The 17,851-nt window shown below is 50.2% G+C and overlaps 1 protein-coding gene across 20 annotated transcripts in view; it reads left to right on the top strand.

Annotated features, from left to right (window-relative positions):
• Positions 1 to 17,851, top strand: part of Atp2b2 (ATPase, Ca++ transporting, plasma membrane 2) — a 298,783-nt gene that overhangs the window by 219,360 nt on the left and 61,572 nt on the right. For all 20 annotated transcript variants that reach the window (XR_868849.2, XR_868850.2, XR_001785094.2 and 17 more), the window contains 4 exons: positions 5,909 to 6,106; positions 9,210 to 9,467; positions 10,344 to 10,469; positions 17,668 to 17,793. Coding sequence is in view for 17 of the 20 variants with exons in the window: in NM_009723.6 (NP_033853.1) it covers positions 5,909 to 6,106; positions 9,210 to 9,467; positions 10,344 to 10,469; positions 17,668 to 17,793 (708 nt within the window). In the remaining 3 variants the exon portion in view is untranslated. The remainder of the gene's footprint in view (positions 1 to 5,908; positions 6,107 to 9,209; positions 9,468 to 10,343; positions 10,470 to 17,667; positions 17,794 to 17,851) is intronic.

The raw sequence follows: 17,851 nt of genomic DNA, 5'->3' as shown, positions 1-17,851 counted from the left end.
AGATGCACTACAGTTTTTTTAGCCCACTCACTTTCCAAAGACAGAAACTCGGTTTTCTATAAATGTAGCTTTTTAAAAGGCTTGTATGGGTTTTTTTTTCCTCAAAATATAAGGCTTTTATTTATGCTAATGGAAGAACCCACATCACACTGACAGCACAAATATTTAGCAACACCAAGCCTGGTGACTACATTCTCCAAATCCCCTCAGGTGCCTTGGAGTTAGCTCTCATCCACAGCCAAGGCTCTGTATAGAACACAAGGCTGGCTCCGGAGCTGCCAGAGAGTGGCAGAATCCTTGCCTTTGACTTAGGCACTGGGTTCTGATGCAAAAAGCTACCAGGCATGGAAAGGGCAGTCACAGAGCCTCCATGATCTGGGCTTTAGCTCTGTGTCACGGTCGGCAGAAGGTAGGCTGCTCTGCTGCTGATTCGGTGTGGCTAGCATCAGAGCTCAAAGGAAGAAAAGAGTATCCTGCCCTGGTTCCACATACTCATCGTGTACCTAAGACATACCATAATCACCCTTTTTTATCTTCAACAAGTAGAGTCAGGTTGTCCTTGGGCGCCACTTTTGGAGAATGGAATCTCAGAGACAGGCACCCACCTGCCTATTGTCCATTGTGCACGGCGCCCCCTCCTGGAGCATCGGGAAAGTGCTGCTTACAGTGTTTTGAAGCCTGCCACCTGTGGAGGAAGGCCTGCCGGGCGGCCATTAAAAAAGCTGATAACAGCTTCTGGGCCTCTAATTTTTTCTAAGGGGAGAGGACAAGCCACCAGGAGACAGGCTGAATAAAGGGTCTTCTGTGAGGTTAACAGATTATGAAATGCCCACAAAGCTTTGTTTGAAGGAGACGACTACCCTGTTGGTCACACCCCCTACATGTGCATTGCATGGAGAGGGTCAGGGTGGAAGGGCAGATCCCTTCTTGTGTTCAAGCCCTCTTCTGCAGCTGAAGCATTCTACTTAAAGAGAAAACCACTTTCACGGTGAGTGCCTCAGTTTCCCCACTGAGTGACTATGGCGCCATGCACAGTGGATCCGAGGGAGACCTGGAGGAACTTTGGGGGCACAATGTGCCGATCAGTATGACTCATATTTCAGGTGAACAGCAAGTAATTAATTTACTAGTCATATGTCCCAAATACTGTACAGGACATCATTCATACTAAACAACTTATTTGCTATTTATCCTAAGTGCCAAGTGGCTGCTAGCTGTTTCATCTGAGGACTCATACTCAGGGGCCTAACTGTCCCTTGGTATAAATAATTAATATTTTCACATCATGCAGAGATTCCCACTATCCACCCTCATATCCCCCTTCCCATGAACCCTCTTCCCTGCCCACATAGAACATTCTGGAGCCGTGAGCAGAGATAGCCTCCATAGAAGTTCTACTGTGGAAGATGGGCAGTAACTAAGCTTGGCTCAGATCAAGGACAGGAAGAGATTTAAACCACTAGACCAGTATCTGTGCCTGGGTCAGGTTAGAGGCCCATGAACCCCACCATACCCCAGTGTGTAAAATACACCAGAAGACTCTACAGAGAACCCAGTCAGTGATGTGACCATGAAGTACATTCGTAATCACTAGAGACTCTGGATCCACAAGACTGCCAAATATCAAGAGATAACTCCATGCCCCACCCCACCCCCCTCAAGAACCAGGATATGATCGCAGGCTGTGCACGTGCCTGGCATGCACAGTGAACAGCAGCTAACCCTGCTACCTACCATGGCCCTGATAGATTCAAGCCACAGGGGAGACACATATGTGTACAGTTGTCCCAGAGTCCAAGCCAAGCCTGCATGGCTTCCTGGAAGTCCAAGGCTTTCTGCTGTGTTCAAGTGTCTCTGAGCAGCCTAGATACCCGCATCCCCATCTCTGATCCCTAAAGAGATGAGACAGAGTGGAAGGCTTCTTGGGGCCCCTTTGGGATGCCGAACATCAGTGTCGAGAAGATGGAAGCAGCAAAGTCAGGTCTCAATCAGGGCTTGAGACCCATGCACCCTACCATGTCCCCACCCAAGGCCAAAGCCTAGCCCAAGGGCTAGTGTGAGCAATGTGTGTGAGTAAAGTGTGAACTGGTGATGGGTGGGCATCAGGGAATGGTAAAAAACCTAGGTTGTTCCTGCTATGTAAATCAAGAAAGGCTCTCAGGAGGAGGTGGTAAACTCCCACCAGACTGACAATCAACTGAGGGAAGAAGGCACAGTAGGGGGTCCTGGGTAAGAACCTAGGAGCCAAGACTAAGAAAGCAATGACATGTATGAGCAGAACCTGTGGCCTGGTGAGAAGGCAGCAAATGTGATCTCAAAGAGGCCCCAGGGGACCAGAAGCAGGGTGGCTGTGAAGGTCTGGGGACTCTTCAGAGCGGAGTGAGGGTGAGTCCCTGACTGCTTCCCTCTTTCCCCTCCTCCTGCCCCTTCTCTCCCTGCCGGGGTGCTAGCTGCCTCAGCCCCATGTCTGGGTCGGTCAAGTTCTCAGCCACATGCACTTTCTGCATCAACTGTAGCCTCCTGGAGGCTGTGAACCTGGAAGCTGCTTAGACCCTCCAAGTAGTCAGGCAGGACCCATGGAAACTGGAAACCCTGAAGAAGTGGGCAAAGGGCAGTTCCTTGGGTCCAGACTCTGTGACCCACCACCATGTGATCTGGACCAGGCTGGCCATGGATCCAAGGCCTACAGGTATCTTTTCTCCAGGGACCCTGGGCCCAAGGTCACCTAGCAGCCATTTCCCTACATGTCCTGCCTCTACAGGTCAACAGGTCTACACAGAGCCTGCGCCTCCCACTCCTGAGGAAGTTGGTAACCACACAGATGACAGGGCCACCCAGTGACCTATGTAGCAGGCCAGGTGACACCTGAGAACTTGCATTTCCCCCAGTTCTTGGGAGAGGCTTCTGGTCTGAGGACCACCACACCCCAGTAGCACAGCAAGATTCCAGGGAGTTCTTTCCACCTTGAGACATGGCTCTGTCCAGTTCAGCCAGAAACCAGCATTGGAACCCAGGCATGAAAAGCACTTTAAATGTCGCCATGGCTACAGTGTGAGGCCAGGTTGGGATCCCGTACCTGTAGGTGCATTTTATGTAGGTTGCTAATAATGACAGTACTAGCAGCTGACAACCACTGGGTCCTGTGTTATTCTGAACATTATTATCATTCAGATATCTGGCATAAGAAAATGAGGCCCAGAGACAGAAGGCCACCTGCCCGAGGGCACAGAGCAGGAGCAGTCCAGGTGTCTTACCCTGTTTCATCATTTCAGCCAATTGTTGCAAGTCCCTAGTAGCAGGCTCCTGGGAACTGCCCATTGGGCCAGCCTCTGGCAAGGGATAGTCTATGGAGTCCCACACACAGCCACAACACAGGATTATAACCACACCCTTGGGCACATGTCCAGACACCCACAGTCCCCTGTTCATGCTAGGTCCCAAGGTGTCACCTGAAGCCTCTTGGATGCTGTCTAGTTTGAATGCCTCATGCATCAGTGGGTGGTTCTACAGAGGACTATGACATAACCCAAACTCCAGCTTACAGTACCTTCTAGGGGCCAGCCAGCTGGCACTGCAGGTAAAGGCTCTTGCCGCCAAGCCTGGTAACATGAGTTCAAGGTCCCCAGAAAATATAATAGCTGAATCCTAAGTCCCCACCTCAGCATGCCTTAGGCTTCTTCTGCCTTCCCAGGAAAAGACTAAAGGGCTGCGTTCTTGAGAAAGGTGCACCCCATCCCTGACTCCACCCACCTTAACTCTCCTGTGATAGCCTGTGACCTGGAGGAGCCTAGCCCCTCATGCTTGGCCCTCACGACACTCAGACACACAGCCTTTAGTGGTGAGTGAGATGAGGCTAAGGCCCCCTGTGCCAGCCTATGGGCAGGCCTCAGACCAACCTTTGCCCCAGAGCATGACAGGATCATCCCACAAGCCCATAACCCATCATGGCCAGGGCTGGCGTACGGTAAGGTGGCTGCAGTCTGCCCCTGTGAGAGAGAGGGCATGCTGTGTAGGAGCAAGGAGGCTCGGAAAGAGCACAGGCCAGATCAGGCAAGATTGCTCAGTGGCAAAGGTTCCTGTGTCGCAAGGCTGACAGCCAGAGAGTCCCAGAGCTGACATGAAGGTGGAAGAAAAGGACTTGCTCCACAGTGTTTTCCTCTGGTCTCTAAGCACATGCTGTGGCACACATGTGCTCCCCCCCCCCATCACACACATTAATAACAACAATATAAAGAAGCACAGGCCAGATAGGGCAGGATACTGCTGTGGCCCAATACTGGTGCTCATCACACCAATCTCTTCATATTCAATGAGGGGCTTGATAGTCCTTAGTCATCCATGTGTTAGTGAGGATGGATCCAGCACACAGAAGGACAATGTAGAGGGCTCAGAATGGGTATGCAGGGTCAGGGGGAGTCAGAAGCCAGCCAGGCACAGCTGGGTGGGCTGGGATGGAGGCAGTGAGTAAAAGAGGAGACCTCAGCTACAGTCTAGAAGTCAAATGAGAAGCAATGCAGCAAGATAGGACACATGATGTCCATCTGGGAATAACGAGGCACTTCCAGTGTGGCAAGAGGTCAGGTGCATGAAGGGGGCTGGGGAGTTATTTAGGCGCAGAGAGCTGGTGGATTATCAATGAACCCCACTGACAGGTGCAGGACAAGAGCCTCCCTGGCTGTCTGTGCTGCCCCTGGTCCAGGAGCCACAACCAGAACCACCTGAGTATCTGCTGCCCTCCCCCCATATAAATCTCACAGTAATGCACATGTGTGTCCACATGGGAGGTTGGCTCCCCATCGGTGCTGTGCTGTCTCATTCTCAGCTCTGCCCCAGGATCTACAGCACGGCTGTGCACCACACGGGAACATAACAAATGCTTGCTGACTTGAGCAGTGTACAACCCTGTGAGTGAGGTGCCACCACCATCACCCTCACAATCACTACCACCATCACCATCACCATCTCCATCACTGTAGCAGAAGGAGAGAAACTGAGGATCTGCAGGATTCAAAGCCCAGCAGAGGCTCATGAGAAATTAAATGGCATTCCAAGCTCTGCTGTGGTTAGGTGTGTGGAAAGTCAGAATCAGGGAAGACACGGACTGCATGGTCACTGCCATGCTCACTGGAGCACACTGTCCCAAAGTGGGTGGCCTCCAGCCAGGAGTGGCTTCTCTCTGGAGCACCAAGTTGAAAGCCAGAGTGTTGGCCAGACTCTGCCCTAGATCTATCAGTAAAGGCTCTTCTCAGCCTCCTTCAGCTTCTGGTGACTGTGTGAGGTCCTTGTTTATAGCTCTATCCCTCCAATGTCTGTCCACCCTGTTACACCGCTCTCTACCTGCCCAGGTCAGCATCACCCATGAGGACAGAGAGACATGTGGATGATTGGAGATGCTCTGGCCTTACATTTCCAGAGAGTGTTTTCCCAAGGCAGGTCACCAGCCAGGTCTAGGGAGGAAGACTTAGATAGTCACAGGTTCTGTAGCTTACAAAGGTCTGAGCTAAGACTCCTTTAGCCTTGTGACTGGGTGACAGTCATTCTGGTGATCACCTTCAGCCCAATACTCAATAAATCATAGCAGATGCTTAACACCAAGGAGTCCTTGTGTGATATGACTCTGCTGAGCTGTAGCGAGTTGGGCTGGGCTGGGCTATGATGTCAGGCATGTGAGATGTTCTCTGGCATGCTCGTTTCTAGGGATGGAAGGTCCCCTGGAGTCTGGAAGCATCCATGTTCTTAGGTCATTTAGCAGGGCCCCCTTCAAGACATGAGTTACCTGGAACACTGGGCTCCTAGGGCAAACACCTGGAAGGTCCCTGCTATGTTTGCCTGCTCCGTCCTCAGCTCCCAGGGACAGGCATGCGTCTCTCCTGGCCCCAAGTCCAACTTGTCTGCCCTCTGTCCACAGGTTTACCAGGCACTGCTCCAGACTTGGAAAAGAGGAAACAGATTTTTGGGCAAAACTTCATACCTCCAAAGAAACCAAAAACCTTCCTGCAGCTGGTGTGGGAAGCGCTACAGGACGTGACACTTATCATCCTGGAGATCGCGGCCATCATCTCCCTGGGACTGTCCTTCTACCACCCACCGGGAGAGAGCAATGAAGGTAGGGTCCCCCAGTGCTCCTGACGGCACACAGCATGTACAAGGGTCCATGAGCATGTAGCCCCCACAGCACTACAGGAGGGACCAAGCTTGCCAGGGTTCAGGCCACATAGACCAATACATGCTTAAGGCCTAGTCAGCCCACCTACGAGTGCAAGGCTAGACCAACTGTCGTAATAGCTATGGTGAGCATTGGTGAGGCATTTCCAGTATGCCCAGCTCAGGGCCTGGGCCTACTTTAAAGATGAGAAAACTGGGGTATGGAGAGGAGGTTAAGTTGCTCTGGGTTACTCAATATCTAAGTCCATTTCCTTTTATTCTTACAAAATATTATAGATTACATAATTTATGAAGAAACAATGTCTCCTGTCTCACAGGGACTCCCAAGCCCAACAGCAAGGTGGCACATGTGGTGAGGGGCTTGAGCTGCCCAACAGCCTTACCAGGCTGTGCTCTCGTCACTCCATGCCACGCTATAGTACAACTCAAGTCCCACACCAGATGAGCTCTCTCCATACAGGGTAGGAGGGAAGGCGAATAAGACCCAGCTGTAATTGCTACCGTGACTCCGATTTAAGTTTGATTTGAGCTTCCTAGCCTCCAGGGTAGAAAGGGAAGATAGATGCTTTTCATAGGTCAGGCTAGCAATAAGAAGGGAGGTCACATTTTCTGACCGTGGATCGTGGGATGGACGTTCCCATAGGAAAGTAAGAGGGATGAACTGTGGACAGACTTCCTTATGGTTTCAGCAAATGAGGAAGACTGCAGATGCAGATGGTCAGGCTAACATACATCCTATGGGTTCTGTAGCTACCTCAGTTGGGAGCTGTTGTGGCACAAGCCCATTTCCTCCTCGCTTAATCCACACAATAACCCTGGAGATAGACATCATGTTTGTTTTATTTTTGTTTGTTTTGAGACTGTATTTTAACTACATTACATTTCTCTTTTCTTTTATCTTAACCCCCCCCCAAAGCCTCTCACATACCCCTCCCATCGCTCCTTCAAATCCATGGTCTCCTTTTCATCTATTGTTATTATATGTGTATATGTATTTGCATTTACATATATACTCCTAAATATAACCTGTTGAGCTCATATACTGTTAGTTGCATGCATGTTTTCAGGGCTGACCATTTGTCACCAGACAACCAATTGGTGTGCTCTTCCTGGGAGGGCCACCTCTCTGGCTCCCAGTTTTACTCCATTGTCTACAATTCTTTGTGTAAGGCTGAGGGGTCTTGTGGGCTTTTCCCTGTGCAGTTTGACGTGTTCACTGATGTCATCCTCATTCGACTCAAGGTTGGGCAGTCAGTCATGTTGCTACGACTTTATGGGTGTAGCTTCTGATGTGACATAACCTCATAGCACAATCCCTGATCCTCTGGCTCTCGTGCCCTTTCTGCCCCTTCTTCCTAACTGTTTCCTGACCCTTGGGTGTAGGGTTGTTTTGTGGATGACCCACTGGAACTAGGCTCCACATCTCTGGATTTTGGTTGGCTGTGGGTTTTTTTTTATAATGGTCCCATCTGTTGCAATGGGAAGTTGTCACAGATGAGGGGTGAAAACTCCACTTATCAGGCTAGACCCAGGAGGAACTGGATGCTATTTGTATGAGACCCTGAGCCATAGAGGATATGCTAAGGTCTCCCACCAAGAGCTGAAACTCTATGGCTCTGGCCAAAACATCCAGTTCTACAGAGGGAGCTGGAGCTGAGTCACCCGCATCCGTGGCCTCCTGTGGCCCTGCTGAGCAGAGGGAAGATGAGAAACAGCTGGCAGAGGTCAAGATAGGACATGACATGGTAGCCTGGGATGTGCTAAAGAGAGACCCCCCCCCCCATGGCTCCATACAGATGGCTGCTGCCATGACCATCTCTGAGGTACACAGACCCAGGGCCCAAAGATCATGTTTTGGTGGCTGGAGTGTGGCCTGAGTTGCCCTGGCTCTGCCCCTACCATACCTCACTGCTCCTGGTCCGGCCACACTTTGGCTGGAAGGCAGCTGGCTACACTGTGTTCCACTAGGAGAGCAGTGGAGGGAGGGAGGCAGGACAGGTGCCCCTTCAGGCGTTTGCTGGCCTTTGAGGGATACTGCTTCAGCTGGAGACCCGGAGTCTTCCAGCGAGTGGCATGTGTCGCTTGATCCCTTACCTTCCCGTGCATTCCCTGGCCTTCCTGTTTTGATGCTTCTGTTGAGGTCTCTTGAGAGTGCTGTTCTCTATCCCTCGGAATCAGATTGGATGCTCGATTGGTCAGATTGCTTGTCCACCTGCCATGGGCTCAGAGGCTCAGAGGCTCAGGGCAAGACAAGTTTAAGCTCAGAGTCCAGGCCTGGATTCAAACTCAAATCTGCTGTGTGACTCCGTTTGAATCACTGTCCATCTCTAAGCCTCTTTCCTTTCTTTGTCCAGAAGAAGGACAAGGGTTGAGGCTTGCCCAGTACCTCTGCAAGCTAAGCCCTGTGGAAGACACCCTTCTGAGTTGTCCAAAGGTGATGGTCAGACACTGATCCTGGGATACAAGCCCATGAAGAGATCATCCAACTCTCACCCAGGGTGTGACCCCTGGCCACTCAGAGCCTTGGGTTCTAAGTATTCAGAAGATTTCAAATGCTTCTTGCTCTTGGGAGTCCTGTTGGGAGCAGGGAGAGGCTGGGGAGCTACAGATTTTGCATACCAGGCCGTTTGAGGCCAGCCTGGGCTACATGAAATCCTGTCTCATAAGAAAACTAAAGCGTGTCTCACAGCTGGGACAGAGGCAGGGAGGGTATGGGTCAGATGATGTCTTTGAAGTCATGCTGCCTGGGAAGGCATCCTCACTTTCCACCTGCCCTTCTTAGCTTGGGAAGTTAGTAGACCCCTCTGAAAAGCCTTAACATTCCTATCTGTGGAAGAAATAATTCCTATCTGTGGAAGAAATACACAGGTGCCCTATAAAATGACCAGGTAAAGCTCTTTGCCCAGAGCATGGCACAGAGGCACCCGATCAAACCATCGTCTGCCACCATCATCTGATTATCGGGGATTACTTAGCAGAGCTAAGCTATGTGGCAGCTCTTGTCTGCTGGCCCGGGAACCCAGTGCTTCCTTGTCTCTCTACAGGATGTGCCACGGCCCAGGGTGGGGCAGAGGATGAAGGTGAAGCAGAAGCAGGCTGGATTGAGGGGGCTGCCATCCTGCTGTCAGTCATCTGTGTGGTCCTGGTCACAGCCTTCAATGACTGGAGTAAGGAGAAACAGTTCCGGGGCCTGCAGAGCCGAATTGAGCAGGAGCAGAAGTTCACTGTGGTCCGGGCCGGCCAGGTGGTTCAGATCCCTGTGGCCGAGATCGTGGTCGGGGACATTGCCCAGATCAAATATGGTAAGTGTCCGCTCCATGCTTCTAGATCTGGGGTCTGGGTAGAGGTGGGACAGGGCAGGCAGATACAAAGAGCCTAATCCAGGAAATAGGATGGGATCCCTAAAACCTTGTGTTGTGGCAGGATGTATTCTGAGGCCCTGCAGATCCCAGAGGAGACCTAGCCTTCCCACATCCAGTTAAATCAGAAATGTTGGATTCATAACACACATGCCGCTATACTCCAGCGTCCACCTGCAGCAGACATAACTAATCAATCATTGTGCTTAGTCAGAAAGCAGCCTCAGAAGGCTTCCAACACAGCTTCACCAATACTCAGGGTGGGCTTATGAGACATAATCCATTTCCCATCACTGAATTGACTTCAGATAGATCTTTCCGGGCTGATGGAAGTTAGCAAGAGTCGAATAGGTGGGTGAGTATGCCAGGCCTGTCATATTGCTACTGAAAAAGCAAGTGGACTAGCTCCAAAGGAGGTTTGAATAAGAGATGTCCTGGGTCAGTAGGCACAGACTGGGGAGATTGGAATGGGCTTCCTCACAGTCCTAGTGGCTCACTTGACTGGGGTGTCCTTAGTCTACCCAAAATAGCCTGCTCTAACGTGAAAGATCTTCTCCAAGCCACAAAAAGACTATAAGAAAATGAACCATAGAGCATGCTGACCTCAGAGACACATCAGGTCAAAGGATATACAATATGAAGGACACACTTTAATGAGCCAGGATGCCTCTGTGTCAGACACCAAGGATGTCACTTTATGTGCCCATTGATTGCAGGCACCATCTTGGGTCTGTATGCTGTATGCTAGGTACCTCCCCCCTAGATGCCCCAGCTTCTCTTTCCAGCTGACTTTACTGAACCCCATCTTCCTCCAACCAGGTGACCTTCTTCCCGCTGATGGCCTCTTCATCCAGGGAAATGACCTCAAAATTGATGAAAGCTCACTCACAGGGGAATCTGACCAGGTGCGCAAGTCTGTGGATAAGGACCCCATGTTGCTGTCAGGTAAGCTGCAGTCCACAGTGCCCCTGTGACCAGCCCCACCACACACACACACACCATGGGGACGCTGGTGTAGTCCCTGGCTCCGAGGTTGCTGGCAGGACCAGCTCTCTATGAGCACAGCACCCCTTTCTCAAACAAGCTCACATTATACCTACCATGCACGGAGCCACAGCCAGGCCTGGCACTATTACTGCAAATATTACAAGGTGTCCTACTCCAGAAACATAGCTTCTAGTGGCTTGGTTTCCTGCAAAGTGACAATCTTTCTGAATACCCACTATGCATCAGGCCCTGTGACAGAGGAGGCAATGGGAAGGAGCCAGACTTGCCACTCCTGGGGAAGGGCAGGAAGGAAAGCAAATGCAAAGACCCAGAGGTAGGACCACACTGGAACAAGGAACAGAGAGGTAGATACATGGATCCTGGACTGTAGTCAGAATCCTGATGTTATTCTCAGTAGAATGGAATTCCCCAGGTGGGGTTGCCTAGTAGCACTGACATTTTTTTCTGGCTGCATCGAGGGCAAGAGACAGGCTGGGGAGCCCATGGGGGAAAACACTTCTGTGAAACCCTTCCCTACAGAGACCAATAGGTCTCAGTGCCTGACTATGCTGTTGGGATCTCCAGTCCAAACTGGTTTGGGAAAAGCTCCCCATCAGAGAGTTAACCCCACAGGAGAGATAGGAAATGGTGTACAAAAGCCAGGAAAGTCTCCGAGAGGTCAGCGGAGGTAGTGAGCTGGAGTTTAGAGGGTGAATAGGAGCTCGCTTGGTCCGTTTCCCTGTAGGCAAGTGGGATGACCTGGCGATACAACAGAAAGATCCATGAGTCTTTCAGATAATAGAAAGTATTGACTTATCTAGAATTTATTCACTGCTTGTCTTATTTAGGGTCACTATTGCTGTGTGTAACACCATGACCAAAAGCAACTTGGGGACAAAAGGAGTTATTTCACCCAGTTCCATATGACAATTGATCAGGGACTCAAACAGAGTAGGATCTTGGAGGCACTAACTGGTGCAGAGGCCCATGGTTTGTTCAACCTGCTTTCTTACAGAACCCAAGGCCGCCAGCAGCCCAAGGGTGGCTCCACCCACAATGTGCTGGGCCCTCCCCCATCAGTTACTAATTAAGCAATGCACTACAGGCTTGCCTTCACCCCAAGCTTAGGGAGTCATTTTTTTCAACTGGGGTTCCCTCCTCTCAGATGACTCTAACCTGTGTCAAGTTGACATGAGACTAGGAAGTATAACCATATATCTATTAAGCACCTACTGTATGCCAGTGGATATTGGGACAGACAAGGACTATGCTGTGCTGGAATTTTGAAGCTGGTGAGGGTAGCAGTCAAGGAAGGAATGCACTAGCAAATGATAAGGTGACCTCTGGGACAATGAATCCATCAAAGACACAAGACTGCAGGGAGGGGGAGGGGCCTGGGGCAGGGGAGCATCTTAGCAGGTCATGTAGCACCTGACTCAGGTTTCATGAACTCAACCTTCCTGAGGCTATGGCCCTTCACTACAGTTCCTCATGTTGTGCTGACCACCAATCATTAAATTGTTTTTGTTGCTACTTCATAACTGTAATCTTGCTACTGTTATGAATAGTAACATAAATATTTCTGGAGCTAGAGGTTTGCCAAAGGGGTTGCCACCCACAGGTTGAAAACCACTGCATTCAGGCTAAAGTCAGAACGTTGAGAAATGCATTCCAGGCAGAGAAATAGCAAGTGCAAAGGCCCTGGGGTCTGAGTGAGAGATCATGGAAGAGCAGTCCCTTCTGGGAACACAGGGCCACGTGAAAGATCAGAAGATGGTCCCACCCCCCGCTGGCCCTGGTTCCAGTCCTTGAGCTGCAGGAGTTGACAGGCAGGCATCCTTGGAGGAAGCATGCAATGGTTTCTATGGGAGCCCAGGGCCTGAGTAGATGCCAGGTCTCCAGACAGCGTGGAGAAAGAGTAGGAGGAAGGATGCCAGCAGGAGCCTGGTGGAGACGGCATTCAGAGTCACTAGCTAACAGTGTTACAAGCCAACCAGGGAGGACTCCAGGACACAGAGATTTCAGAATGACAGAGATGCTTTGGAAACTGGCTGCTGCTGGTTTAGGGTGAGTCACAGGGTCTCTCACAGAGATAGGAGGCCCAGAGGGAAACTGGGGACAGGCAGACCCTCTTCCTAACACCTGTCTTGCTACCTCTTTGCCTGGTTAACTGCTGCCATCTGCTTAGGACCCACCTCACCGGAAGTCCCCAGGACTACCGGTGCCCTCCACAGCCACCCCATTAGCACGCTGAGTACTGCTTTGCAACGCTGATGAGTTTTGCACTGTGCAAACCATCCCCGTTCATCAAAGTAAAGAACAGACCTGAGGATGTTCCTGCCAGGCCTAATCTTACCAGTCTCTCACTGAGGGATCCCGCCTACCACAGACTTCTGAAACAGTGCTCCAGCCAATCAAGTCCAGGTAGGGAGCTCTGACCCGGAGGCCACTGCCATCTGGAGGCTGTGCCCAGCTTTAGCCCTGAGTCATGAAGAGTGAGGGGGAGAGGCTACGCAGAATGTATGAAGAGCAGGCAGCAGGGATGAACGGCCCTGAGCTCTGGAGTGCAATTGCTGTGTGGCCTCAGAAGTGTCACTGCCTTCTCTGAGCCTCAGTTTACCTGTAAGGCTCATAGAATGTCTGTGGTATCACAAAGTGGAAGTCACTGGCATGGGGTCTGTAGAACACACTGAGGACCCCTGTGGACATTCTTCCTTATAGCTGATGGAGACAAGGCTAGGTTCTAATCCTCTTTGGCTGGGGACCCCAGACAACTCTTCATCTCCCCTGAGCCTCTATTTGCTCATGTGTAAAATGGGTTGGCTATTCCACTCCAAAGGAGTATGTGGAAGCAAAGACTTTTCCTTCATTTCCATGTCCTGCCCACCCCTTCCACCCCTCAAGGCTGCCTCTCCTCCACCCCAGCTCCTCTGAGTTGATCTGGGGTTGCTGCCATGACTAGAAGCCTTAAACTTGGCAGGAACCCTTGCCAGCCTTCCTGTCTGCTGACTCTTCAGAGACCCATAGTCACTAGTTTTGAGGTATCCATAGACTTTGCCCCAAATCCCAGTTTCAGAATCCCCTGCTGGCACATGACACGTCAGGTTCTAGTTGTTTGTCCCAGTCCTGTGCAGCTGTGGTCCTAAAAGGACCCTGAGCCCCTAGGAGTTTGGGTCCAAGCCTGTTGTGGAGACCACAGACCTGCACTCAGCTTAAAGCACAGCAAAACCAAGGAGAGATAGAGAAAGTGAGTTCTGGCTTAGCACTCACCAAACCCCAAGTTCATCCCTGGAACAAGGAGAAGAGTCTGGAAAGATCTCATTTTCAGAAGCATTAGACCAGGTTATAAGCATCCACATAACTGACCTCAGGATGGATAGATGGACAAACACCAAACCATGGTACATCAGAATGGGAAGAGAGAAGGGCTAAGAAATCCCAAAAGCCCAGGTCTGTGGCACCACGGGTCCCAGATACCAGAACAAGGCTGCAGTTGTTCTATTGATAGCCTAGAGAGGCACCAGCCATAGCGATTACCCAGCAATCCCCCTGCAGCAGGTCCCTGAGAGGCAGGTGACATCTGATAGACTCTGGAATATGAACATTAGCTTGGGTTAGTTTACTTAACCTTAAGGCTATGTCAAACTTCTGAAAAAGGGTTCGCATGCCCCAGGGTCAGCAGTCAAGTGCCAGAGGTCAGGAGACAAGGAACACACGAAGTCTGAGATCTGATCCTGCGTCTGACTGCACCACTGGGTCCTCAGAGAGCCAGCCATGCCCCTAGGACAGTAGTTCTCAACCTGTGGGTCATGACCCTTTTGGAAGTCAAATGACCCTTTCCCAGGGTCCTGCATGTCAGATATTTGCATTATGATTCATAACAGTGGCAAAATGACAGTTATAAAGTATCAAGGAAATAATTTTATGGTTGGGGGTCCCAGCATCAGGTGAGAACCATTGCCTTGGAAGGATCTGAGCTGTGGGACATTGTCAGAGTGACATTTGGGGGAGAGAAGCTGTGCTCCCCCCAACCCCCAAGCCCCTGCTTCAATCCAGTGGTAGCCTGAGAAGCCCTCAGGGGTTTCCCAGATCTGTAGAGCCCTATGTCCTGCCCCCTTCTCTGTCCCCTCTCTACCTACACAGGTTACAGGAGCTGCCAGCCCCCAGGGGGTGATGGGAGTGATTAGATTAGAAGGTGATTTGAGGCCTGCTTATCATGGGTGAAAATTGGCCCCCACATCTTTTTCCATCCCTCCTCTGCTAGGCAAAGGAAAAAGCCTTCCTGTGGCCTCTGGATCCAAGGACCAGCACAGCAGTCTCCAGGACAGCCTCCTCTTACCCAGATTTTAGGGCTAGCTTTTGGGGCCTTTCCCTTTGGGAGAAGTGGACTATGTTCAAGATTCTAGGCTATAAAGACAGAGTTTTAAAGCTCGCCGTAGCTTTTCACCAGTGTGGGGTCTGGGGCAACCTACCTTACCCTTTCGGCCTCAGTTTCTCCCTGGTGTGAGAGCTGAGATTACTGCTTATAGGATGGAGGTGTGGCATGGTTCCAGGACTCAGTAGGTGTCCCAAGTATTTCCTTTGTGTACATAGGTGTTCCAATGCTTTTCTGGGGCTTCAGTTTCTTTAAATGTCTCATGAGCCAGTCATCCCCTCCTCCCAGCATATGAACAGAGTTAGCGCCCAGAACACTGTGAGTGTAGGCCAGCTTTACCCTGCTGGATAGTCTCAGAGAGCAGACATAGTTGCTGGATGTGCGGGAGCTGGCTGAGGGGCAAGGCCACCCTGCACTTCCTTGTGGATAGACTGAGTAAGCATGGCTGCTGTCTGCTTCCCAGGCAGCCAATGTTGGATTCAGTGATGCTTAGCACCTTCCTGTAACACAGGTTCCCTCCACCTCCAGAGATGCTCATGTTTCCCAGACAAAGCTCAGCCTGATCTCTGAAACTCCAGCCTCTTGGGCACTCCCCGGCAGTCCCCAGCAGTCCCCGGCACTCCCCGGCAGTCTCCGGCAGCCCCTGGCAACCCCCCTCTGCTTTCTGTCTCTGGATTCAGAAGCTTGTGGACCTTATGGCTTTCAGGTTCCAGCTTGTTTAGTGTCCCTAGGGTTCGTCGTGTCTCAGCATGTATCAGCACTGCCATCTCCTGAAGACTGACCGTCCAGTGTTCAAAGAGAGGCAGAGAGAGCACCTTTCCCCACCTTTGCTTTGTCTTACTGTTTCTTAAGACAGGGTCTCGTGTAGCCCAGGCTTCCCTCAAACTCAATATGTACCCTAGGCTGCCCTTTAACTGAGAATGTTCTTGAACTCCTGATCCCCCCACCTCTTCTACCATCCAAACACACGGATAACAAACATATCATTTGTCTCCCTCTCCCACAAATTCTCTGTGGTGTCAGACAGCCACTCTCTGAGCCCGCACAGTAGAGGCCTGCCTTCCAAAAAACAAGACTTGGTGATTCAAAAGCCCCAAAGATGGGACTTGGAGAGATGGCTCAGCAGTTAAGACCACTTGCTGCTTTGCCAAAGGACCCAGGTTCAGTTCCTAGTACCCATGAGGCAACTCACAACTTTCTGTAACTCCAGTTCCATGAAATCCAGTGTTTTCTTCTGGCTCCCTTTGGTACTGCACACATGTGGTACAGAGATACATCTAGGAAAGCATAAATAAATAAATAAACAAACAAACAAACAAATAAATTATGAAGATGAGTAAACCTAGAGCCACTTCACTCGGTAGCTGCCCTTCCAGACCCCTAAGAATTCTAGGGCTTTCTGGAACCCGTTTTGAGAAACTTGAGATTCTAAAACAAATGATCTGAATGTGGTAATGCAGGCCTGCAGTCACAGCTACTCAAGTGGCTAAGGCAGGGAAATCACAGTTTCAAAACTTGCCTGTGCCAGAGTGGGGTCAAGGCCAAGCTTGGGCACCTTAGTGAGATGGTATCTGGAAACTCAAATATGCCAAAAGGCTAAGTAGGATATGGCTCGGCTGGTAGGGTGCTTGCCTGGCATACACTGGTTCCATCCCTAGCACCACATAAATCAGGCATGGTGGAATATACCTGTCACCCAGCACTGGAAAGGCTGCAGCATGGGGATCTTTAGTGTAAGATCATCCTCAGCAGCACACACAGCAAGTTCAAGGCCAAGCGGAGATACATGAGACCCGTCTCAAAAGTGACTGAGGAAGGCACTCTGCAGTAGAGCATTAGCCTTGAATGCACACGGCCTAGATTTAATCCCTAGTACCGCAACTAGTAACCATGACAACAACGATAATAGTAGTGGAACCTTTCTAGGAAAAGTGCCAGGAATTTTCTTGCCCCATAAATGCCCCCAGGGAATCTGATGTCACAGTATACCCACTTCCTCAGCATAAAACTTGGAAGGTTTGCACAGGATGACTTACAGAAACCAGTTATGTTGAAATAAAGTAGTTTTAAAGTGTGCAGCACAGTCATGTCTGTGTTTATATATTAGCACACAAAACTAGATCCAGTGGGAAGGCAAACTACTGGTCCACTGTCAGAGATGATAGTCAACATCCACCACAGCTGTAAATCATAAGAAAAGAACCAGGAGTCTAGAATGTATCTACAATTATGTGTGCTGCTATTAGTGATAGGTTCCATTTGTTATGTATATTTATAATGGGGCTAAAACGCTGAATTTCACTTTGAGGTTTATGAAAGCTTACATGATTTGAGGTTTTCTCATCTCAGTTCACAGACCCCTGAATTCTCCATTAGAAGGGAAGGTGAGCCAGTCCTCAGCAGTACTCTCTAAGCCTTAGTTCCCGTTTATTCTTAGTTTTGCAGAATGAGGTCTGATTCTAAATACTATTCATAAGAAGAGAGTGTTACCTGCTTGGCCTATAATAATGGTGGGAGAACAAGTTGGGGAGGGGAGGTAGAGACAAGCAGGAAGTGGCTATTAAAGCCAGGAGAGGAGGTTCTGGCCTGTGTTTTCTATAGAACAGAGAACTGAGAGACAACAGCAATCTTGTAATACTGTTTCAAGCCCATCTCTAACTAAAAGTGCCACTCATTATCTCAGTGACCAAGGTACTACAAGCTGATAGACACCTGTTCCTTCTGTTCATTTGTGGAGGAATCTTTGGCCCTGTGATAGTAACCGGGTTATACCTTCCTCAGGAACCCATGTGATGGAGGGCTCAGGACGGATGGTGGTTACTGCTGTGGGTGTGAACTCTCAGACTGGCATCATATTTACCCTGCTTGGGGCTGGTGGTGAAGAGGAAGAGAAGAAAGACAAAAAAGGTAAGCCTCCTACACACACACATTTGCAAAACCAGGAAAGGAGCTTTTAAGGCCACAT

This window comes from Mus musculus, chromosome 6, assembly GCF_000001635.26.
Source record: "Mus musculus strain C57BL/6J chromosome 6, GRCm38.p6 C57BL/6J".
NCBI classification, from domain to species: Eukaryota; Metazoa; Chordata; class Mammalia; order Rodentia; family Muridae; genus Mus; species Mus musculus.
Note: the sequence above shows the minus strand (reverse complement) of the source record. Positions and strands in the feature narration are given on the sequence as shown.